General features: G+C 36.7%; 1 protein-coding gene and 1 long non-coding RNA gene across 3 annotated transcripts in view; one reads left to right on the forward strand and one right to left on the reverse strand.

Annotated features, from left to right (window-relative positions):
• Positions 1 to 13,791, reverse strand: part of LOC143715133 (uncharacterized) — a 251,763-nt gene extending 237,972 nt beyond the window's left edge. The window contains exon 1 of the long non-coding RNA XR_013195675.1: positions 13,766 to 13,791. This is a non-coding gene — a long non-coding RNA (uncharacterized LOC143715133). The remainder of the gene's footprint in view (positions 1 to 13,765) is intronic.
• The window catches only part of znf618 (zinc finger protein 618), a 47,701-nt gene that overhangs the window by 1,333 nt on the left and 21,053 nt on the right, over positions 1 to 25,315 (forward strand). For both annotated transcript variants that reach the window (XM_077206797.1, XM_077206798.1), the window contains exons 2-6: positions 1,640 to 1,718; positions 15,854 to 16,127; positions 22,705 to 22,782; positions 23,483 to 23,530; positions 23,693 to 23,782. In XM_077206797.1, the coding sequence (XP_077062912.1) occupies positions 15,887 to 16,127; positions 22,705 to 22,782; positions 23,483 to 23,530; positions 23,693 to 23,782 (457 nt within the window). In that variant the 5' untranslated portion in view covers positions 1,640 to 1,718; positions 15,854 to 15,886. The remainder of the gene's footprint in view (positions 1 to 1,639; positions 1,719 to 15,853; positions 16,128 to 22,704; positions 22,783 to 23,482; positions 23,531 to 23,692; positions 23,783 to 25,315) is intronic.

Below are 25,315 nucleotides of genomic sequence, written 5' to 3' on the forward strand. Positions count from 1 at the left end.
CTGGGTTTCAAGCAGCACTGCATGTAACAATTAAAAGACATATTTCCAAATTCGTACAGTATATTGTGAAAATTGAAGGAGAAAAAAGGATCGGTTTTTTTCTCTGTTATTAAAATAAAGTGATTTTTGTTTACGTTTTGCATTAAATAGCAATTTCTTATTCTGGGCAGCAGTGTTTTATTTTCTGTAATTTTCTGTCAGTGGCTGAAATTTGATGACTCATCTGTCTGGAGGGAAAAAATCAAAACAAAGATGTCAATTTACAATTTTCAATACTTGTGCCTGAAAACAAAATGTATAAGTGCACCACTGATTATAATTCAACAGTTGCTGTAATCATTGACAGACTTGCTATTTAGATGGACAACCTTTTTGGATGTGGAAATATAGTTTTTATCAGTTTCCCTTACTTGTACTGAATACACAAATGAGACAAATGCAGTGTGCTTTATGACCTGCTGTTTTCATCATCTCATTTTAGAAAAAGGGCCGCAGCACGTAAGAGGCTTTAAAGGGATAGTTAAAAAATGTCTGTAATTTACTCATCCTCATGCATAGTATGGCTGACTGACTTCTGTGCGAAACGAAACGCTTTGGACCCCATTGAATTGAAGAAATAAAGTACAAATGAAAGATAGTCATGCAGGTTTGGAACAACATGAGGTTGAGTAAATGACTGAATTTGTTATTTTCAGGTGAACTATTCCTTTGATGCAAATGAACAAAATGTTAAAAAAAAAAAATTGTTATTCATCTTTAGTGGCCTCCAAAAGTCTGAGAGCACTAGAGAAAATGCTTCTCTTTTGCATTTTTATGGTTTCATGCAACATTAATTCAAAATTCAGGCAAGTTCATTAAAAATGTTATTATCAGCTTAACAATTTTAGAGAGGTTGAATTGGAATATGTAGATGAATTTGTGAATTTCTTAGTATCTGTTGTTTTGCCCTTTTCTAGAATGACATTATGAAAACTGCTAGTTTTTGCAAAACCATGTTGCGTATCATTTCAGAATGATTTTGAGCAACTTCTGTGTTTCAGTAGAAACATGCTGACCTTTTGTACAAAGAATCATGATTTTGTGCATAAATCATCAGGTTTTCATGGCATACGTCACAAATGTGACCTAGACATTTTTCTTTTGACATTTTAAGAATCCTAAAACTTTGTTAAGTTTACAACTGAAATAAAATCCCAGGTTTCAATGTGTTGTTAGAACTTTGGAACCACATAAATTGCATTAGTTTTTTCCCCCTCTGCTTTCTTTAGGAAAACAACATCGCTTCGCTACATAGATGTCAAAGCATGATTTTAAATGCTTTTTGTGCTGCGGTTTAATTTGAGCTGTAAATGGTTTGGTCGGAAGTCTTCAGATCTATATTGGTGAATCAGGCCTGTTTAGGTCAGGATTTTCTGCTCAAACACCAAACCCACACTCTGCCCTCCAACTGTTACTAATCTAAGAATAGAATTTTCATGGAAATTTTCATAAGCCTGCCTTTCCCCCTTTTGTGTAATAAATTTAGGGATTTTCCATGCAAGGCGTCTGAGCTCTGTAATTTTCCACTGCATTTCAATGTCAGTTGATGTAACTTGGAACAAGTGGCTAATTTTTAACCCATTGACCCTTTTGTTTTCAGATCTTCCTCTTGTTTGGCTGAATTCAGGAGAGAGAGAAATAGAAGAGAGCGGTTGATTCCTCAAGCTCTGCACAACAAGGTAAACCATTTTGCTCAGGACGTTTTCATCAAGGTTTCAAACCATGCGAGGTAGTTGACGGTGGTCTTAGTTTTACCTGCAGTATTTTATGATGACTTCAGCTTTGAAGCTGCAAAAAGGACCACCAATATAGAAGTATCGTAAAGTAGTCTGTACCTCTTGTGTGGAGTGCTCTGAAGCCGTGCGATATCTTTGTTTGATAGACAGACCCAAATTAAAGTCATTTTTCCTTTCCTGCTGTTTTCAAAAATCATTCCCCAATTGAACTGCTGCAATTTTTGGTTCTCAGTGCAAGTGATATCCCAGCTTCGATGGAAGGTTATCAGTGAATACATTTTTTTGATCACAACTTTTTTTTCTTTTCTTCACACAAAGCTATTGTTTGGTTTCAAAGGACATGAAATATGGAAAACGTTATTTTTGGTTCGGTTCAATTTATTCAACAATGCATATAAATGGCATTCATTAACATAATGAATTTAATTCTGCTCTTTGATGTTTTTTATTTATTTCTGAATTAAAATTAATTTTAATAGGCCCCTCCACACCCCAGAAAATAAAAGATGTATGTTCTCTTATCATGATGAAGAAAAACCTCATTAAATGAAAAATAAAACTTTTAGTTTTGCATAATCACCGAAGATGCTGTAGCATTTGTACTTGTTTTTCTTTTATCCCGAATGGGAGTCTATGGCATCACTATGATCCGTGAATAGAAAAATGATGCACACTTATAGAGGTGGTCCTAAATGGTAATCTGACCAACAGCAGCTCCACCACCACTTTAAAATTTCTTATTGATATAGCTTTTGAACACTTTGTCCTAGAAATAAAATTTTTAGTTGATCTGATTATGCCTTTCATGCTGTGAACAATTAATGCATTACATCTAGACTCCGCCCCTTTATAGTAGTCGCTGTTTTGAAATGTACTGTAATCCATTTTTTTTCACCACTACTATTTAAAATTTTGTCAGATTCTTACCCAAATTGACTTAGGTGATCACTGGGCCAAGCCACACTGAAATGACTGAACAAAATGTTAATATTTATTTTTGATCAAAAGTTATGATAATGTGAAGCTAACCGTGTAGACCCAAATTGGATTATATGCTATATCTTGGCGAAACTTTGATCTATTGAAATGAAATTTGGTATGCTTCATCAACACCTTGATCTGAGGGTATGTTCCAAATGTGGGAACAGTGCCACCTACAGGTCATGAGATTTGAACATTTTTGCTCATAACTTTTGAAATGTTGGTCATAAAAATCTTGTCTACTGGTTAAAACTTGATCTTGGTGTCTACGGGTTTCTTGGCTCGTGCAGAATCCACCAATACCAATTTTGCTAAGACCATTTTGAAATTTGATACATTTTTGCTTACACGGGTGTTACCAAAGTCCCTTTTCAAGGAAAGTCTGTTCACTTGGCGGCATATTTCAGAATGTTGTAAATGTATATTGAGGACCTCTGTAGGCATGCTAGACTGTGTGTGAAGGTCAGTTAAGACTCTTAAAATGATAATATGATGATTTGGTAAAATGTGGTGTGACTTTAATAATTCATGTATAATGGTTAAAAAAATTTTACCTTGAAAAATATATTTTAAAATGTCTTGGAAAATAATGATTTAGAAGTGTTCAACATGACACTGAGTGAATGACGACAGTATATATTTTTGGTGAACTATTCCTTGAAATTCTTAAGAAAATGAAGCAACTAAGCTATAAATTAACGCAGATGCTGCATGCTGTGTTTTCCTTTAAATCCCGTAGAAACTCCATTAATGTCCTGCTTTTTCCCAGAAGCAATAAATACAAAATGACTATATTGCGACTCTGTAGGGTAATGCTAAGCCCAACTGCCTTTATGTAAATTAGAGCCTTATTTTTTACTCTAGTAATTATTAACGTTACATCACTCTGGGAACGTAGATTTCATAATGTGCTACATTGACTTCATACTGTTTGTTGCTCATAGCAAACTCTTCCACTCTTGCTGCTTAACCGCCACAGTTCAGACGACTCAGAGAGGAAATTAGTATAAAATTGTGGATGTGTGAATGTGGATGTTATGTCTGTATTGATTTGGAAATTAAATGGCAAAAATGAGATGAATGAGTTATATTCTGTATACATTTATATAATTTCTTTTGCTGAAATATTTAGCCCCCAAAAGTTGATGTCTTTTTTATTTCATTTTATTATTTTTGTTTCCAATATACAGTTTTTATTATTAATTAAAACCATAAAAAACATTACTTAAAAAAAATATATATATAAAGAAAACATTATATATATATATATATATATATATATTTTTTTTTTTTTTTAGTAATGTTTTTTTTATATATATATAAATTGTAATTCAAACAACATTGCTTTACAGAAACCAAGAGACTTTTAAAAAAAAAACCCAAAAGAATATGTCTGTCATTAGTCTGGAGTTATGGTATTATTATGTTTTCTTTATTTGTTGAGCTGCACAAGGTAAATTTGCTCCAGTGACTCCTCACACACACTAAATGTCTGAACATACGTAAAGCTAAGCTATCTCACGACAGTCTGACACCTCCTGCTTAAACCTAAAGCCTGAAAGATCACTTTCATGATGTTGATTCTCAGTACAGAAACAGTCCAAGCTCTTCTGCAACGTGGGAAACTCCTCATCTGCCCAACCTTGCCTCAGGACAAAGTGTCACCTAATATACATGAATTCATTTAATTATTCTTAATTTATGTTGGTAGAAACTTGAGACATCCTTTCTTCTGTGGAACATAACAAATAACATACAAAGTCCTTGGAGTCCAAAACCACCCTTTTACTGTATAGACCAAAACCAAACAATCAAATAAACATTTAGCCATTTTTCCAGTTAAATCATATTTTGTTTTACACAGAAGAAAGAAATGCACAGAGGTTTGGAGCCACATGGAGCTGAGAAAATGACAATCACTTTAAGCCATGGTGATTATTTGACAGATTTGTTTTAATATTTAACCTTTTAACTGCCAGCCCCTGTTTTAAACATCTGAATTTAATTTAATTAGTGGTAATTCACAAATGCATTGGAATACAGAGCTAAGGTCGGTCTCTTTCTAAAGACACTCATGATTATTGCTGAAGTGAAAGCAGCTTCTACGAAGTTTACTGTAAAGCAAATGTATTCAACGAAACATTTATTTTATACAAAATGTATATTTTACTAAATAATTTGGACTCAAATTGCTAGAAAATTAAAGCCATGTGTCTAACCAAGTTGTGTTCAAAAATTTGAAGTTGATATCACGAAAAAATTAGCTCGCTAAAAGGTTTTAAAGAAACATTTTCATGGTAACACAACGGCCAATTTCAGAAACCGTTTTCACAGGATTAATTTAAGCGTTTAATCTTTCGAATAATACATAATTTAGGATGAGATTACTAAGCAATAAAAGCAGGCCAAGTGTCTTGCAACCAGTAATCTATATCAGTGGTTCTCAACTCCAGTCCTCGGGACACACTGCTCTGCACATTTTGTATGTCTCTCTTATCTGACACGCTCAGTTCAGATCAAGGAGTCTCTCCTAAAGAGCTGGTGATCTGAATCAGGTGTGTTAAATAAGGAGACATAAAAAATGTGCAGAGCAGTGGGTCCCGAGGACTGGAATTGAGAACCACCGATCTATATAGTTTTAAAATTATAATATTTCTTTACATTTTTTGTTGTTTTTCATTTGTCTTTATTTATAACTTTGTTTCTTATGTCGTTTCGGTCCCACTTTATATTAAGTGGCTTTAAAGGGTAAGTTCGGTATTTTACACTTAAAGCCCTGTTTTAAGATCGTTTCTGATGTAATAGAACGGTTAAGATTGAAATTTGGACAAATGCTGCTGTCCCGAGAATTTTCGGTTTCTGTGGTAGCACCGTCCCCCCCCCCCCCCCCCCCCACTACGATAAAACCTGTTGAAAAGCATCTTTTGCAGCGATTTTTGTGTGAGCATATCAGTGAACACCCCAGACCACTCGGTGAGTTTCACGTCTTTGTAAACTAAAGTTTAATGCGTTTTATGAATGATTGTTCCAGTACACCTATGAAACCATTGTGTGTGTGGTTGGGGGGTGCTACCACAGAAACAGAAAATTCTCGGGACAGCAGCATTTGTCCAAATATCAATCTTAACCGTTCTATTTTATCAGAAATGATCTTAAAACAGGGCTTTAAGTCTAAAATACCGAACTTGTCCTTTAAGTACTATGTACTTACTTTGAAATTAATAATTTGATACAACAGACGTATTGTGTACATGCATGTTTTTACATTGTAGATGTATTTTGAAAATACCTGCATGCAATTAGAGCTGTAATTAATTTATGTAATTACATTTGTAATTACACTGTTGACCTTCCCTTACACCTTAACCCAACCTTAAACCGACCCATACCACCACACCTGACCCTAACCTTACCCATATCACACCTGACCCTAACCTTACCCGTATCACACACACCTGACCCTGACCTTACCCGTATCACACACACCTGACCCTAACCTTAGCCGTATCAGACCTGACCCTAACCTTACCCGTATCACACACACCTGACCCTGACCTTAGCCGTATCACACCTGACCCTAACCTTACCCGTATCACACACACCTGACCCTAACCTTAGCCGTATCACACACACCTGACCCTGACCTTACCCGTATCACACACACCTGACCCTAACCTTAGCCGTATCACACCTGACCCTAACCTTACCCGTATCACACACACCTGACCCTAACCTTAGCCGTATCACACCTGACCCTAACCTTACCCGTATCACACACACCTGACCCTGACCTTACCCGTATCACACACACCTGACCCTAACCTTACCCGTATCACACACCTGACCCTAACCTTACCCGTATCACACACCTGACCCTAACCTTACCCGTATAACACACCTGACCCTAACCTTCCCCGAATCACACACACCTGACCCTAACCTTCCCCGTATCACACACACCTGACCCTAACCTTACCCGTATCACACACACCTGACCCTAACCTTACCCGTATCACACACACCTGAACCTAACCTCAGCCGTATCACACACAGCTGACCCTAACCTCAGCCGTATGACACACCTGACCCTAACCCTACCCGTATCACACACACCTGACCGTAACCTCAGCCGTATCACACACACCTGACCCTAACCTTACCCGTATCACACACCTGACCCTAACCTCAGCCGTATCACACACACCTGACACTAACCTTACCCGTATCACACACACCTGACCCTAACCTTACCCGTATCACACACACCTGACCCTAACCTTACCCGTATCACACACACCTGACCCTAACCTTACCCGTATCACACACACCTGACCCTAACCTTACCCGTATCACACACATCTGACCCTAACCTTACCCATATCACACACACCTGACCCTAACCTTACCCGTATCACACACACCTGACCCTAACCTTACCTGTATCACACACACCTGACCCTAACCTTACCCGTATCACTCCTCAATAGCAGAAAAAGTGTTTTACAATACAACATCAACACAATAATTACATTGTAGGCCTACTTATTTTTCGATGTAAGTACATGGTACTTAAAGCCACTTAATATAAAGTAGGACCGTTTTTTCTTTTAGTTCAAAAGGCCAATTTGGTGTTCATACAAGTCATTAAAACTTGTCATTTCCAAGTTATATTGTATTGTGTATAATATGTATAGTTTCTCATTATTTGGCATGTCCTGGTTTTGCTTTGAATGGCAGCTCTCACTCAAACTGACATGGATTGTTCACAACTGATGATCCATGTTGTCCCAGCATGATTTGTGAAATTTCCAAAGAGCATCTTATGTGCTTGAGTGGAAGCAAGAAAATCTGACCTTTTGCACATACATGGTCTGTGTCGCAAATGTTGCTTGCATTTGGTTAGTAACTTAGACGTACTCTAGAATCTAAAGGAATAGTTCACCCAAAAACGAAAATTCACTCATTCACGGCATTCTTATGTTCTGTGGAATACAAAAGAAGATATTTTTTTCCCATTCAATGAAAATCAATAGGTTGCAGGACTTTCAAGCTCTAAAAATACATAATGTATAATATTTCACTAAATATAATGTCTGTCATTTTGCAGTGTGTTGCATTTTTAGCTTGAAATTGAACATAAGCATTAGTGATTGGATCGGCATCGGTTGGTTATAGTCTGAAATATATTGGTGATCAGCATTACTTTTTACACGTCGTCGGCTACTGTTGTTAATAGCATTTACATCTGCATCCCAACTCAAAATCACTACTCTGTGGAATATATTTTTGTCCTTTACATTTTTGGTAGCACTTTATTTGACAGTCCTGTTCCCCATGTACATATGTACTTATACTAGCAATTACAATAACTGGCAAATAACTAGGTACTAACCCTGAACCTACCCCTAAACCTAACCTTGACCCATGTAGTCGCCTTATATTAACCAGTACTCTCTTAGGTATGTTCACTGTAAGTACACATACTGTAAAATAAAGTGCAACCACATTTTTCATGTAGTAATTAGTCTGTGTGGATGTTATGTGATGGTGACTGTGAGTTGCCGTAGGCTTCTTGATGGCCTCCTTTGGTGTGGGTCTTTTTGCACGGATACTTTGGAGGGTTGCCAGTTCTGGGCAGATTTATAATAATTGTGCTACATTTCCTAACCTTTTTATTAATAGTGGCGCTTGCTAAATCCCATGCATTTACGCTCCAAATGCCCTACAATTTTGGATTAAAATTGAGCATGATGCGTCACTTGCATGTTTATAAAATTTAGTCTTCGTCATGGTGCTGTCAAATGTACTTTTTAGTTTTTACCATATTTAGTCAAGCTTATGCTGCTCTTTTGTTGCATGAAGCCGGTTTCAGTTGCTACCTGTTTTTTCATGTGTATCACCATGATAACTTGCGCTACACGGTTTATTCTGGGTTAGAGATTGCTAACCAAAACTGTGCCAATCGGTTGTGAGCAAAGTGGCAGATATCTGATGTTTGTAGTGCAATCTTATGTTTTTAAAATGATTTGTTTGTCTTTTTGAGTGGAATTCAGGGCTTCAGACTAACTTTTTTTTCACCTCCTTCCTGGAACCGTCCTGAAAAACAATTTGAACCGTCCTAAAGTGAATGTCAACCGTCCCAAAATCAAAATGTCGCAGCCTGCTTAAGCCTTTCAAAATGCTTTTTTACTAGTGATAATAACGTTTAAACTAATATTGTGATATGCATGAAGTGTTTTATATCCGTGGATTTTATTGTAGGCAAGTGAAGTGTTTATTTGAGAGGCTAAATTAATCGTCACCTCACTGTCGCCTCTGGGCGCTTGGTCGTCACTTTAAATAATAAAAACTTTAATTTAACAAACAAAGAAATGCTCCAAACATTTTTCAAAATTAACTTTACAAAGAAATGAAACCGAATATAAACACTCTGCCATAAAAAAAAGGAAAAACTGGACTGTTTTATTGGCTACAGGTTAGTTGTATTATGGGGAGGAGGTAAAAACACGGGCTTTGGTCTTTAATGCACTGTGAAATAGGTGAACGTGATTCCACCAAGTACCACATGTTCCTGGATCAACGTCTTTGTTGATCCTGGAACAACTTTCAGATCAACCAATCAGATTTGAGGGACAATTTTACAGTTTATGTCTACCTTTAGGCTTAGAACCAGGGTAAGGTGCTTCAACATCAGTGTTATTCACCTATCATTTCCCTCTGATTTTAGGGAAAAGTTATGGGTAGGGTTAGGTTTAGGGATAGGGTAAGGATATGGGGTATGTTGATCCAGGAACATGTCTTACTTTGCAAAATCACGGTGAATACGGGGACATTGTCCGGGCCCGGCTCCACACGGACACAGGCCTACTCGGGTTCGATGGAGGAGATGCAGGGCCGTCTTGGTGCTCAATCTGTTTTACGTTACCGTTGTTTAACCAGCGCAACACATTTGCAATGTCATTAAGCCATTTGATAGATGCACCCGGTACCGTGGAACAAGTCTCCGGGTGAGTAACCGCCAGTGATAGTAGGCTAACTATAGTAACAGCATGAGACTCTGTTGTAGTCAGCGCTTGGTAGGTTAATTTTGGCATTTTCTAAGTAAGTTAGCCTAATAGGCTAGTAATAAATGAACATGCATACAAAAATGTCTTTCGTCCTGGAGAATATTTCTGTTTGTCCTAAACACATTTTCTATATGTAATAGAAATAAATAGATAGGACGCCGTTAGTCTCGAGTCCTGGTGGAACTTCTAAAATGCAGTCGGGTTGTTAGGAGAAAAGTGGATAGCGAGCGTTGTGAGCCCGCTGAAACTGATCTAAACCAGGTTGGATTTGTATGGTTTTGTCAACTCACTTCATTCAACAGCCCTCTGGGGATTTTAGTCTAGTTTTAGTCAATGAAAAGACATTTCCGTCATCCTGCGTTATTGTTGAATTGATAATCATGATTGTATGGCTGAAATTTATAATAGCGACAATTGTTGTCATTTGAGTATTTATTTTCACCTATAAGCACAAATCAAGAGAATGTCAATTGGAACGCATGGTTTATTTGACCTCATCTAGTTCCCTGATTTATTATAGGCTATCAAATTAACACACTCTACATTATGAAAACAGGTCATATTTTATAAAATTAATTCATAAAATAGTGGATTTCCTAATAGTAGTTCCAAATTTTTGAATGTTTTTTCTGTTAAAACAGCAGGAACAAAGACTATTGTCAGAAACCACGGTCGAGATTCATGATTGGATTTATTACAGTTCATCACTGAGAGAACAAACAACACTTTTATTTAACCAGATTATCTCGATGTGTTTTCAGATCATCAGTATATGAGAGTGTGTGCGCAGTGTTACCAGATTGCAAAGTCAAAGTAAAACACCGGTCAGATAACTTATTTTAATTATAATTTAATTTATTTAAGAGAAAATCTTTGATTGGGGGATTTAAACTCTTGACATAATGAAAGCTCGTAGAGGCTTGTAAAACAGTCTGTAATATTTTTGTCTCTTCGTTTCTATTTTTAACTACATTTTATTCTCGTCTTTTTTACGATATTGCAGTGGTATAGTCACAGTTATTCTTTAATGACATTGGTGTCTCGTCTTAGTCATGGGAAAAGCTTGTAGACAAACATTTTTTGTCATTGTTTTCGTTAAATAAAGACATTTAGCTGATGGCTTTTACTCTTAGAAGAAAAGGTTCTATGTAGAACCTTAAATGGTTCTTTTAGGAGCTTCATATATAAAAAACTTTTAGGGGTTTCCTTCATGGGATCAGTTTCTTGGTTTAGTTTTATTAATTTAATTTTAGTTTTATGATTTAAACCATTTATAAACATACTTTATCACTAGAAAAATGTTAAATAAGCATTAAACATGAAAGTATTCTGCAACAATGTTGTTATTTCCAATTGCGTAAAACGATAACATGTTGATGACGCAAGAGAATAGATCATGTAACCCTTATTTGTAGTGTATGGCAGCGTCTCAGTCTTCATCGGGTAAAATAATAACAGTGCAGGTTATAAAAATAACACCCAACCGCAAACGTGCTCTTCTTTCTCTGATCTCTGAGAAAGACTCGGACGATTAAATCTAGGGGAAAAATAATAAAACATCCAACAAAACGAAAAGATGGAAAATGCTAATGTGATGCGGTCATTTAAAAAAAAAAATATTATTAAAAATTAAAATATAAACAAGTAATAAAAACACAACACTTATAGGAATGTAATGATTTTATATAAATGTATTGGTGTGTGTGTATATGTGCTTATAATATATATATATGCGCATGCATATCCCTCCATCCCAGACCTTCAGTCTTTTCATCTCCTGCTTGTTTTGCAATTTTGATTTCCATCAAAAATTTAATCAGGGCTGAGCACTGGCCTGTGTGCTGCCCTGAATTTCTAATTTTAGTCTATTCTTTCAGGATTTATTTTTTGTATAATTCAAGAGCGCTTTTCAATATCTCCCGGTTATTAAATTTTAATTCGGAGATCATTAGCATATAAATTGAAAAGGCTTTTTTTTAGGTGCCCACTCTTTCAGATGAAATTTAAGAGGCAATATTTCTTTTTTCACCACTTCCAATTAAATGTAAAATAGTAAAAAGAAAAAAAAAAACAAATAAACAAAAAAGGAAATTATTCATTTTTTTCACATTATTCATTTTTATGAAAGTGGTACAGGCATGCCAGGGTTTTTCATGATGGGAACGCGTCAGTGTATTCTGGTTCAAGGAAACTAGGGCTGTCAGCCTAATCTCTTCCAGTCATCTCCTGAAATAGCCTGAGAGTAATAAATTCTCATTAGGTGACACTGTTGAAATTCTCTTACCACAGTTTGGAGTTGGTTTCGAAATGAATCGGTGAAAGAGCGCACCTGTGCACACTAATAATGCCTCCTGGCTCTTTGTGTGAAGGACATGGAATTAAGAGGTGCTATCAGATACAATAGTGTGTATTGGCTTTTTTATTATTTTTGAAGAAAAGTCAATTTAAAAATTATTACTTTGTGTTTGATTTGTATTTGTTTTAAATTTGAGCATTTTAGTCATGACAGTAGCGTTTCAGTCAAGGCATGTAAATTTGGTGTTTTATTTGTTTATTTATTTACCTTTTATTGTATATTTAGATTTTTCTTTCTATTAATAAAAGGTCTGTAGCAGCTGAGAATCCTGCTTTGGCTGGAGCCACGTTTCAAAAACCAAGTAAGACCAACTAGTGGCTGGTTTGTTTTTAGAAACCAACTAATATGATCCAGAACAGCTAGTATGATTTGTTTTCTAGTGTTGATATTATTACAAATATTTATATTAGTGGTTTTATATATATATATATATATATATATATATATATATATATATATATATAATATTTATATATATATATATATATATATATATATAATATTTATATATATAATATTTATTCATTTATGTTTTATTATTGGCATCAGCCAAATACGTTTTCTGTTTGGCCAATAAGTGTTGTAAGAGGGACTTTTATGTTGACAGTGCTGAGAACACAGCTCCTACAGGGTGTCCGCGGGTCCTTAAGTCTTAAAAAGTCTTCAATTAGATCTTAAAAATGTAAGGCCATAAAAAGTCTTAAAAAGTCTTAAGGCAGGAACACACCAAGCCGACACCGATGAACTAGCGCTGATGAAAGCCGACTGTGTTGTCGCCTCGCGTCGGGGTAAAAAGCTGTACTTGAACACACCGAGACCACTACTGCCGACCGTTAGCTAGACCGTTAGCGTTCTGCGCCTGCGTGTAAATTAAACTGTGTAATATCATTTATTGAATGTGTTGGCCGTCGGTCATCAAAAACTATATCAACATCATTATTGTTATTATTAGTGGTGATATATATGTATATGTATATATATATATATATATATATATATATATATATATATATATATATATATATATTCCAGCATTGGCCAATGAGTTGTTCTGTTTGGACGATAAGTGTCGTAAGCAGGACTTTATTTTGACAGCGCAGAGAATTTGTTGTCTAAATAGAGTGCCATCTTAAAAGTAAAACATAACTTGTATAAAACTAAAAAAACTAATCCTTTTCATATTGTGTAGCATTTGTAAATGCTTGTGTTATGGAAACCTGCTTTGTGGAATGGAGGCACTTGTTGCTGGGCGTTTGTCAGTCTCTCTCTTTTTTCGCGTGTTTCTTTGGTACAAGCGGCTCCTGTTGCTGAGTTGACTCAGTGTTTGAGTTCCCTTTCACACAGAGATTCCGGAAAATACACGGATAAAGTGGATTTGACCCGGGTTCGTTTGACTTTGGTTCATTCACACTGACAGTGATTTTCCGGAATCAAGAGAGTGCGTTCACACAGACACGCACAACCCGCAAAGACACGTGACATGTCCCAGCGGCGTCTATAGTTTGCTTATGAGCTGCGATTTCTCTCGAGAAACAACGCTTGTGAATTTTTTCTCTGATTCGATGATAAACTAGCGCATTACGAACCGTTTCACGCTGGCGAACGATCCCGGCTTAGCGCCATCATTACGACACGGCATTGATTATGGCTTTTGTTCACACAGCGCGCGTTCCGGGACTGAACACGGCAATGTTACTATGTCCCCAACCTGGCATCAATCCCGGGTCGTGTTTGCGTTCACACAGAAGGTGTTTGTTCTGGCAATTTCCCGGGATCAACGCGCTGTGTGAAAGGGGCTCATGTTGCTTCAATGTCGCAGACTGGATGGGGCGGAGTTACGTGACACAAGCGGTAATATGTTTTAAGGGGAAAGTACATTAACACACAGTGGGCGGAAATATTAATAGGATTAAAAAAACGAAATAACCGATATGGTAAAATTACGTTGGTTCTAGGCTCTGAATTTCGGTTTCGATTTGTTTTTCGATTAATCATCCAGCCCTAATCTGTGTTAGACAAAACGTGTAAGGCTCACAACACTTTGTTGATCAAGTTAATCCAAAGTTTATACATTTTGAAGTCTAAATAAAGTTTAAAAAACCACAAGCAGGTTAAAACTGGTGTGTTTTATGTCATAGATCAAAACGTGAAAATATTTAGAGGCTTTGTTAACCACAGACCTTATTTCAGGCGATTTAGAAAAAACCCATAGACTTTAGGGCGAGGGAACCGGAAGTGCTAAAATGCTAACTCACTTCCGCCTTTTGGCCAACAAAGTGCATCATAACTTCGGCACTCTATGCAGTGTCATTCATAAATCCTCTCCCATGGCCTCATGGGATAGTTTAGTGTCCATTAAATGCTCACTACAGAGTCTTGGTGGAAGTAGTACGTCATCCTTGGGACTTTTCACCTACTGTTTTATGAATACTATGCATACTATTTTTTTTTTTCTGTGCGGTATCTTGCATGCTATGTCGTAGGGAAGTATTCGATTTCAGACACAGACAATGGTTGTAGACCTGAAAAAAAAAGCTGGTTGTAAAATAATTCATGTTCTAATATCTGTTATGTCTTCCCTCTCACAATCACAAGCAATTTTATCAGCTGATGATGTTGATGAGCCAAAAATATTGTTTTATGCTTAACTCAATTTCATGTTTTGTCATATTTAGATTTTTTTTTTTTTTTTGAGAAGGAACTGGCTCTCTTTCTTCCTCAAAGAAAACACATCTGGTAGATATAGATGGAGCTGTAGATTCTGTAGATTGCAGACACATGTATCAAGTTGATTTTATTTCTCTGCAGAGAGTTCTGGGTAATGCATTTACATTTGTAGTTCTCTCAAACATAAATCTCTGCTATTCTGAACTGTTATGAATGTCTCCCACACAGAAGGGAAATATTGTATGCTTTAAAAAAGTTCCTCTGCATTACAAAATTCAATGTTAAATTAGATTATACTACTGTATAGAGTTTCTGAATTTGTTTTGATTGCTTCTAGTTCTTCTCTAATCTTGTTCTTATTGTATTTTAATAGTTTACAAGACATGGATTGCCCCAAATTCACATTTGGGCACTTAAAGAGGACCTATTATGCTTTTTAACATGTTCATCTTTCTTTAGTGTGTAATGTTGCTGTTTGTACATGAAAAAGCTCTGCAAAGTTCCAGTTCTTCTCTATATCAGTGTCAGTGTTTCTGAACTCCTGAAACGCAGCCATTGTAGTTTTGAGTTTTCTGAACGAACACGTCACAATATTCCTCATTTAAATAATTAATATGCAGAATAAAGGGGCGGGGCCTGGTTGAGTTAGTTAGTAGTGTGTTAAACTGGCGGTTATGGTAAGGGGCGGGACATTTCCCAAACACACTCAAAGCGTTCGACCAATCACAACACACTGCTCCAGCCAACCAATCAGAGCACAGTGTGCTTTTCAGAAGGAGGGGTTTCATAGAGACAGGAAGTAAACAGAGCGTTACTGACAGACTGGGAAGAGAGGAGCCGCAACAATGGAGAATATGGGGAAAAAAGTTTAAAAAATGCTTAGTGAGCATTCAAGAATGAAAACCTTTAAGGAAGAGCCCCCCTGCCCACCCCAAAGAATCAAGACTTTGAAAGTGAGCATATTAGGTCCCCTTTTAAATGCCGCCTCCTGTGTTTGTTTTTAACAGTTTACTTTGCTCTTGCTGAGCAGTCGTGGAGTCATGAGTTGTCAGGAGGTTCCTAACCCCAGCCAGGAGCCGAAGGACACAGCTGTGGTCCCGACTGAGGCAGGAGCCACGCAAGCGGTCCCGACAACCTCCCCGAAGCTTCCCTCAGTCACCGTAAAGACCGAGGTGGCGTCCACCGCCGAGTCTGTGGCCAGTAACGGCAAAGCGAGTGACGGGAACATACCGGCTGAGATCTGTGTGGTTTTGGGGAGCTCTCGCAACTCGCAAACACAAGGTATGAAATAGTTTTTAGTCATGAGACATTCTACAAATGGGTGCCATGTGTATCCCTCATGTATACACACACTACTTGTCAAACGTTTGGCATTAAGTTGTAATAATATTTTACAATACAAAACTATTTTTATCATGCAACCTTGGTGAGCAGAAGAGACTTCTTTCAAAAACCTTAAAAAAAAAAACTTCTCTCAAACTTTTGACCAGAAGTGTAGGTGTAAATATGACTTTATCAGTGAAAAAGTTATGCAAACTTGAAGTCTCCACCTTCTTTATTACTTTATATTCTGTTTTATGTTTGTCAGAAATTATTGATGATTGACAGATTTTTTTTTTGTGTGGTGAAAACCCTGTGGTGAAAATCAAGCTTTTAAAGTTTTTTATATGTCTATGTGGTGTTTTTAATATGCTTCAAGACAAACCGTCCTTCGGATGAGACGTTAAACCGAGGTCCTGACTCTGTGGTCATTAAAAATGGCACTCGAATACAGCGCCCGTTCTCACAGCCCTGGAAGATCCCACACTCCTCTGAACTCAGACTGCCGTATGATTCATATCTCCCTGAAACAAGAGTCGCAGGTTCTGCTTTGCTACAAGATGCTTTCCTTGTGAAAAAGAAGTGCGCTTAATTGTACTGAATGTGTACCTGTAGTGCACTTCAAATCTTAAAAGCTATAGCTATATTCAAAACTGTATTACTGTACTTGCATATAATATGATTTGATATGATGAATAATGAAATAAAAAGCACTTTCATTACTGTTTTTAACACACTTAAGTAAACTGTAATAATGTCAAAAAAATTTGTTTTAATAATCTTTTGTCATGATTTAAAGTACACACATTTTAATGTGTTGACTAACATACTAAAGCACATATAAAGCATGTGATTATAATTTTAACTGTAGTGTGTTATTTGATATTACATTTTAATGTATTTTACATGTACTAAATTGCATCATCATTACTAATGTGTGTATATATTTAATATATTTAAATACATGACATACAAGTTTCAATAGAAATGACTTTCAACGTGATGACATAGTTCCCGGCGTGTTGCAGATCAGCTCAATCCGAACAATTGTAGTTAAAAAGTATGTATGTATATATATAAATATATATATATATATATATATATATATATATATATATATATATATATATATATATATATATATATATATATTAGAGGTGGGCATAGATTAATTTTTTAATCTAGATTAATCTCACTGGAATCTTGGAATTAATCTAGATTAATCTAGATTAAAATGGCTCATTTGAATTCTGCCGAAGGCATTCAGAATATGTGTGCTACCCAAATAATGACTAAAAGTAAGTCTTTGAGAATAGTTTGCCTCGCGTAGGGATGTGAATTTCTGCCAAAAATGCCATTCGACAAAAGAGGAGCAAAAGTCGAATATCGGTCAAAAAAATTTATCAAATAAAATAAATAAATAAAACGCACAATTACAATGACAGAAAGGGGCCAATTTCATCTTTAGCGATTTGTCTTCAAACAAACTGTTTATTAATTGAACAAGTAACATGTTTTCGTCGTTTTTTTTAAACATAGTAACTTAGGCTAATTGGAAGAAGAAAAAAACAATAAGCACGACGTAGCTACAGTCCGTTTTTGCATCGCCAAACCAGATGCTCGTTAGATCAAAAAACTATGTCATAATGATTTTATGTGAACCAGCCTTTACAGGCAATAGCCTCATCCTTTTTAAACAAATTAGTTTCAATCAATGTAAACTATTCGTGTGACTATGCCCCTGCGCAATACACACACATTACCGCGGGATGGCGGGTGTTCATTTCATAAACTGTAACTTACACAATGGAAGCTTATTTATTTTGTAGCCTATAGGTTATCGTGGGGTCCGGATAACAGGAAAGTACCAATTAATGTATATGTCCAACGGATAATGTCATACTTTTTAGTAGTGCTATCGTGGCGTAATAATCTGTTTGGTTGTAAAATGTATTACCTGGATGAAATGAAATCGAATGTATCGTCCTGTGGAATCATTCATTCACAGACAGCTTACGAAGATGTTCAACTAATAAAGATCTTCATCGCTGGCAAAAATATGATGCATTTGCAGATTTGCTTTCACTAGACTAAACTGTAGCTCTTGATGTTCTTAAATCTTCCTGTTACGACTCCGTGTCGAGTGTGATTGAACGTGCTTCAGTGATTCAGTGCGTGGGGAACTGAACAGAACTGATTCGCGAACGCGAACCGATTTAGACGGATCTGCCAACTTGTTTGATGAAGTCTTTGAACAGAATCGACCCAAAAGAGTGATTCATTTGTAAATTGAGCATCGCTCATGCCCATAAAAAAGATACAGCGCGCTTGGAATAAACTCATTTAACAACATGTAAAGTAACGAGAGGAACGATCAACGTAACATGTAAAAGTATACACCTTGTGTCCCTGACAGGAAAATACCCTGCTGCGCGATTTGCGCGAAAATATAACAATATTCGAAAAAGCTATTTTATGATCCCAACCCAACTTTGTGAATAGATTAACGGCGATATTTTTTTTATCGCCCGATAAGAGTCTCACGTTAACGCAGCACGTTAACGCCGATAACGGCCCACCACTAATATATATATATATATATATATATATATATATATATATATATACATACACACTCACCTAAAGGATTATTAGGAACACCTGTTCAATTTCTCATTAATGCAATTATCTAATCAACCAATCACATGGCAGTTGCTTCAATGCATTTAGGGGTGTGGTCCTGGTCAAGAAAATCTCCTGAACTCCAAACTGAATGTCAGAATGGGAAAGAAAGGTGATTTAAGCAATTTTGAGCGTCTGAGTACTATTTCAAAATCTGCTCAGTTACTGGGATTTTCACGCACAACCATTTCTAGGGTTTACTAAGAATGGTGTGAAAAGGGAAAAACATCCAGTATGCGGCAGTCCTGTGGGCGAAAATGCCTTGTTGATGCTAGAGGTCAGAGGAGAATGGGCCGACTGATTCAAGCTGATAGAAGAGCAACTTTGACTGAAATAACCACTTGTTACAACCGAGGTATGCAGCAAAGCATCTGTGAAGCCACAACACGCACAACCTTGAGGCGGATGGGCTACAACAGCAGAAGACCCCACCGGGTACCACTCATCTCCACTACAAATAGGAAAAAGAGGCTACAATTTGCAAGAGCTCACCAAAATTGGACAGTTGAAGACTGGAAAAATGTTGCCTGGTCTGAGTCTCGATTTCTGTTGAGACATTCAGATGGTAGAGTCAGAATTTTGTGTAAACAGAATGAGAACATGGATCCATCATGCCTTGTTACCACTGTGCAGGCTGGTGGTGGTGATGTAATGGTGTGGAGGATGTTTTCTTGGCAAACTTTAGGCCCCTTAGTGCCAATTGGGCATCGTTTAAATGCCACGGCCTACCTGAGCATTGTTTCTGACCATGTCCATCCCTTTATGGCCACCATGTACCCATCCTCTGATAGCTACTTCCAGCAGGATAATGCACCATGTCACAAAGCTCGAATCATTTCAAATTGGTTTCTTGAACATGACAATGAGTTCACTGTACTAAATTGGCCCCCACAGTCACCAGATCTCAACCCAATAGAGCATCTTTGGGATGTGGTGGAACGTGAGCTTCGTGCCCTGGATGAGATCCCACAAATCTCCATCAACTGCAAGATTCTATCCTATCAATATGGGCCAACATTTCTAAAGAATGCTTTCAGCACCTTGTTGAATCAATGCCACGTAGAATTAAGGCAGTTCTGAAGGCGAAAGGGGGTCAAACACAGTATTAGTATGGTGTTCCTAATAATCCTTTAGGTGAGTGTGTGTGTCTGTATATATATATATATATATATATATTAGTGGTGGGCCGTTATCGGCGTTAACGTGCTGCGTTAACGTGAGACTCTTATCGGGCGATAAAAAAAATATCGCCGTTAATCTATTCTCAAAGTTGGGTTAGGATCATAAAATAGCTTTTTCGAATATCGTTATATTTTCGCGCAATTCCATGTGTAGCCTAGTATATTTGACATAACTGACGCTGCTCAATTCACAAATGAATCACTCTTTTGGGTCGATTGTGTTCAAAGACTTCATCAAACAAGTTGGCAGATCTGTCTAAATCGGTACGCGAATCAGTTTGAATGATCTGTTTAGTTCCTCACGCACTGAATCGTCTGAAGCGCGTTCAATCACACTCGACTCGGATTCGTAACAGGAAGATTTAATAACATCAAGTGACCGTGGATCTACAGTTTAGTCTAGAGAAAGCAAATCTGCAAATGCATCATATTTTTGCCAGCGATGAAGATCTTTATTAGTTGAACATCTTCGTAAGCTGTCTGTGAATGAATGATTCCACAGGACGATACATTCGATTTCATTTCATTCAGGTAATACATTTTACAACCAAACAGATTATTACGCCATGATAGCACTACTAAAAAGTATGACATTATCCATTTTTTGAACATATACACTAATTTATAGGCTACAAAAAAACGCTTCAGAGCGTCGGCGCAATGGCAAAGGTTAACAGGTTAAATAAGCTACCATTGTGTACCGTTTATGAAATGAACACCCGCCATCCCGCGGTAATGTGTGTGTATTGCGCAGGGGCATAGTCACAGGAATAGTTTACATTGATTACATTGATTGAAAACTAATTTGTTTAAAAAGGAGGAGGCTATTGCCGGTAAAGGCAGGTTCACATAAAATCATTATGACATATGACATTAATTTTTGATCTAACGAGCTGGTTTGGCGATGCAAAAACGGACTGTACGTCTACACATCTATGTCGTGCTTATTGTTTTTTTTCTTCCAATTAGCCTACTATGTTAAAAAAACATAACAAAATGACAACTCGCTAAAGATGAAATTGGCCTCCCTTTCTGTCATTGTGAGTGTGCGCAGCTTTTTTTTTTCGAATGATAATTCGATTTTTGCTAATCTATTGTCGAATGGCATTTTTTGGCAGAAATTCACTACGCGAGGCGAACTATTCTCAAAGACTTACTTTTAGTCATTATTTGGGTAGCACACATGTTCTGAATGCCTTCGGCAGAATTCAAATGAGCCATTTTAATCTAGATTAATCTAGATTAATTTCAAGATTACAGTGAGATTAATCTAGATTAAAAAAATTAATCTATGCCCACCTCTAATATATATATATATATATATATATATGTATATATATATTTTTTTAAATGACCTATCGTTTCACTAGATAAGACTCTCCTCCTCAGCTGCGATCGTGCACAGCCCGTGTTGAAGCACTTCAAAGACCTTTGAAACTGCATTGATTTGGACTTCAAAACGCTGGTTATCATTGAAGTCCATTATTCGAAAAAAAATCCAGAAATGTTTTCCTCAAACTTATTTTCTCTTCCACTGAGGAAAGAAAGACATGGATATCTTGGATGGCATTGGGGTGAGTAAATTATTAGGAAATTTTAATTTTGAGGTGAACTAATCCTTTAAGTCAAAAACACACTTAACGTCAGATAATTGCATTTGGTATACATTTTAACATTCATGGCACTTCTCATAAAGAGTAAGGGTGTAACCTTGGGGTCCTGGCCACATTCCCTCCATTGGCCTTTACCAATCGTGGCCTCTTAATAATCCCCATCCATTAAATTAGCTTTATCCCTCTCTCTTCTCCACCTATAACTGGTGTGTGGTGAGCGCACTGGCGCCGTTGTGCTGTGGCTGTGAAACTGGTGGTGGTTGAGGAGAGACCCCGACATGATTATAAAGCACTTTGGGTGTACAGTAAAATGCCTCATTCGTTCAAACCATGTGTAAATTCATAAGTCGACAGCATTACTGAGTATTTTCTGCTTAAAACTGCAGTGAACCAAAGACAGTCTCAAAAACACGCTTTGAAATCGCTGGTGTTTCTGACGTCACAAACGACCTTGTAACCAATCAGATCAACGTGTGATCGTCAGTGAGTGGATCTCTGAGTGAGTGAGTGAGTGGAGGCGGGGCTCATTTGCTTATTGATTGAACTGCGCATACTAAATGAGGCAAGGGTGTCGAGTTATATTCAAGCATGAATACATTTTTTTTTCAAGGAAAAATTACTTTAAATATATCTTTTTGGTGATCAAAGATGAGTTAGAAGGGATCAAATTATTGACTACAGGGGATCTTTACATTTTTTTAATTAAAGTGTCATGAAGCATGAGATATTAACATGTTTTCAGTGGCGTCAAGATAAGGCACTTGCAAAACAGGAACACTTATCGGCTGATGTGATCATTAATAAATGCCAAATATCTGCCATGGCAATAAATATTGGTTGACTACTAGTTACCGTGATTTTATATAGTGAGCAAATCAGAACTGAGAAGTGGATATTTGCAGAAATATCTGAATGAAATCTGTTTATTTCTCTCTCCGAAGAATACCTTGTAGTTTCACAGCTTGTGTTAAAGTGTAAGCCGTGTGTCCAGCCTGAAGGTGTAATTACACCTTACTAACACTGAAACACATTTGTCTGATATTTCTGTGCTCTCTCTTACAGGCTCTTACGTCTGTGGAGTATGTGGCAAGAAGTACAAATACTACAACTGCTTTCAGACGCATGTCCGAGCTCACACAGGTGCTGTCCTATTCTTGACCTACTGAATTTGATTTAGGATAGTTGAAAGTTGGAATCATGAACTGATTCATTCTCAGAACTGCATATTAAGTTTACAATAAACAGACAACACGTCTTTCTATCATATTGATGGTTTCTCACAACAGCAAACATCTGACTCACAAACAAATGACTCTTTTGAGCCGGTTAATAAATATATAGAGTATTTTTCTTCCACACACATATTGATTTGCTTCGGAAGACATTGATTCATCCACTAGGGTCGTATGGATCACCGTCACAATCGCTTTGTGTGTGTGTGTGTGTTTTTTTTAAGCATCAACCGAGCAGCAGCCATTCAATGGCATTATATTGGCTCAAAGAGATGCACTATTTTCCTAAAAATATCCGTTTGTGTTTATCTGAAGAAAGACATATACATTAGGGTTAGTAAATGATGAGAGATTTTCAATTTTGGGTGAAATATCCTATTAACAGAAGCATGAATGTCTTTCAAGAACATCAGAATGTCTTTTCAAAATAAACGTTTGAATGGACGTGTAGTTAGGATCAGTTATTGGGTGGTGAATGCATCTTCAAAAGTACTCAAATGGAAAGAGATCATTAATGAACTATAGTCTGAATCGCAACAAGAATCATAAAATTCCTTATTACATAACCAGTTTATATATCTGACTGTATTTTGTGTGGTTTTATTTAGAGGCCGATGGTACGGCTTCAGGAGAAGGAGCATCTCTGGGAATCAATAGTAAGTTGCACATTTTCCCATTCGTGGGACAGATTTTTGGGTAATTGTCCTGGACATTTCGAAATAAAGTGGATAAAACATTGTGAAAGAGAGAGTTCTGTCTCACACAATGATATCTAAAGTTTCTATTCTTAGAAGTCTTTGTTTTTTTTTCAAATCCAGGTTCTTTCCGTTATACATGTGACGTATGTGGGAAAAAATACAAGTACTACAGCTGTTTTCAGGAGCACCGAGACCTCCATGCTGTTGATGGTGAGCTGTGTATTCCCTCTTTTCATTTGTAATATATAGTTATTGGTTTACTATAGTATGTAAACCAAATAGACCCACTTTGACATTTCAACCTCAACCTTTCAGTTCAGGCGCTTTAATGAACTGATGAATTAAATTTAAATCGCTTAATAGTCTTTCAAGGTACTTTCCACAAATATGATAACAATTACTTATTTGGTAATCACAAAATCCCATGTATTTTGTTGGTTTAACTGTTAAATAAAATATACCCCAAAATATAGACAAAGTATTAACCTGTTGCTGCTTTGCCCAACCATTTTTTTAATTATTAAATTATTGCCAGGATCAATCCAATGCTTTTCTTTAAGGGGATAGTTCACCCACAAATGAAAATTAGCCCATGATTTACTCACCCTGAAGTCTGTGTAAGAAAAATGTCCATGTTTAAAACTAAAATCAACTAAAATAACTAGCTTCCGGTAGACAGCCGTACCATCGATTTACGCCAAAAGAGAAACACCAGGAGTCTCATTTATAAAACTGTGCATAGGATCCTCACTAAAAGTGTACGTGCGCCCCAAAGCCAAAAATGGCGTACGCAAAAAAATATTCAGACTTGTATGCGTACGCCAGAACATGTGCAGAATTCACTTTATAAATCCCAGTTAGAGGAAGATTGTGCGCACATGCGTCTCCTCCCCGAAATAACCATATATGGACCTTATAACGCCTAGTTTTACTATGCATATCCTCATCTGCATATCATTTGCATATGATTATTCATCCACGTGATAACCTCTTTAACAGTACAAGACATTAGGATAATATGAAATATGGATGTGCCTTCACATTACATTAATAAAAATAATTTAGCTGCCTATCTTTGCCTTGTTTTTGAATAAATAAATCAAATAGTGTAAAATACATTTCAGAGAAAGTTTTTCTCAATCTTTTCCACTGGCCAAATAGTATTTTTAATTAATTTAACAGATAGACTTTTAAACTATTTTCTCAGACAATCTGCTATTGTCATAAGCAATTATCTCTGTAGTTAAAGCATTAAAACACAGCATGCCAGAGGAAAAGTGTTCAAAAGCATTGCATCCACAACAAATATTTCTATTTATTGAATATGATAAATGTTGTAACTTCTCAGTAATGATTTCATATAGGCTAGTTTAAGTGTTTAACTCCATTAATGACAATGGCATATTTAATCAGAAGTAAAACATAGTTTAAATCATTATTTTATTTATTTAAACTGATATTGTGAACATGTACTGTATTTATGATTAGGACTCATAATGAAGATTTATGGTTTTACTTCATCTGCCGTTAGATAAGCTATATATGCGCCCGTACGCATGGGTCAGAGTTTGCGTGCAGGTGCGCAAATTTTCGCGTAAAGTTTGTTTTTATAAATCACAACTTGGGCGTCGGAAGTGGCGTACGCCTCTTTCAGGGCCTGTTTTGTGCGATCGCAATAAATGAGGCCCCTGAACTTGACGCACAACATAATGACGGCAATTGACGCCTCTCGCTGTTCAAACA

The sequence above is a fragment of the Siphateles boraxobius genome, unplaced genomic scaffold (genome assembly GCF_051911475.1).
Source record: "Siphateles boraxobius isolate OS27281-9 unplaced genomic scaffold, OSU_SipBor_1 56, whole genome shotgun sequence".
Taxonomy (NCBI): Eukaryota; Metazoa; Chordata; class Actinopteri; order Cypriniformes; family Leuciscidae; genus Siphateles; species Siphateles boraxobius.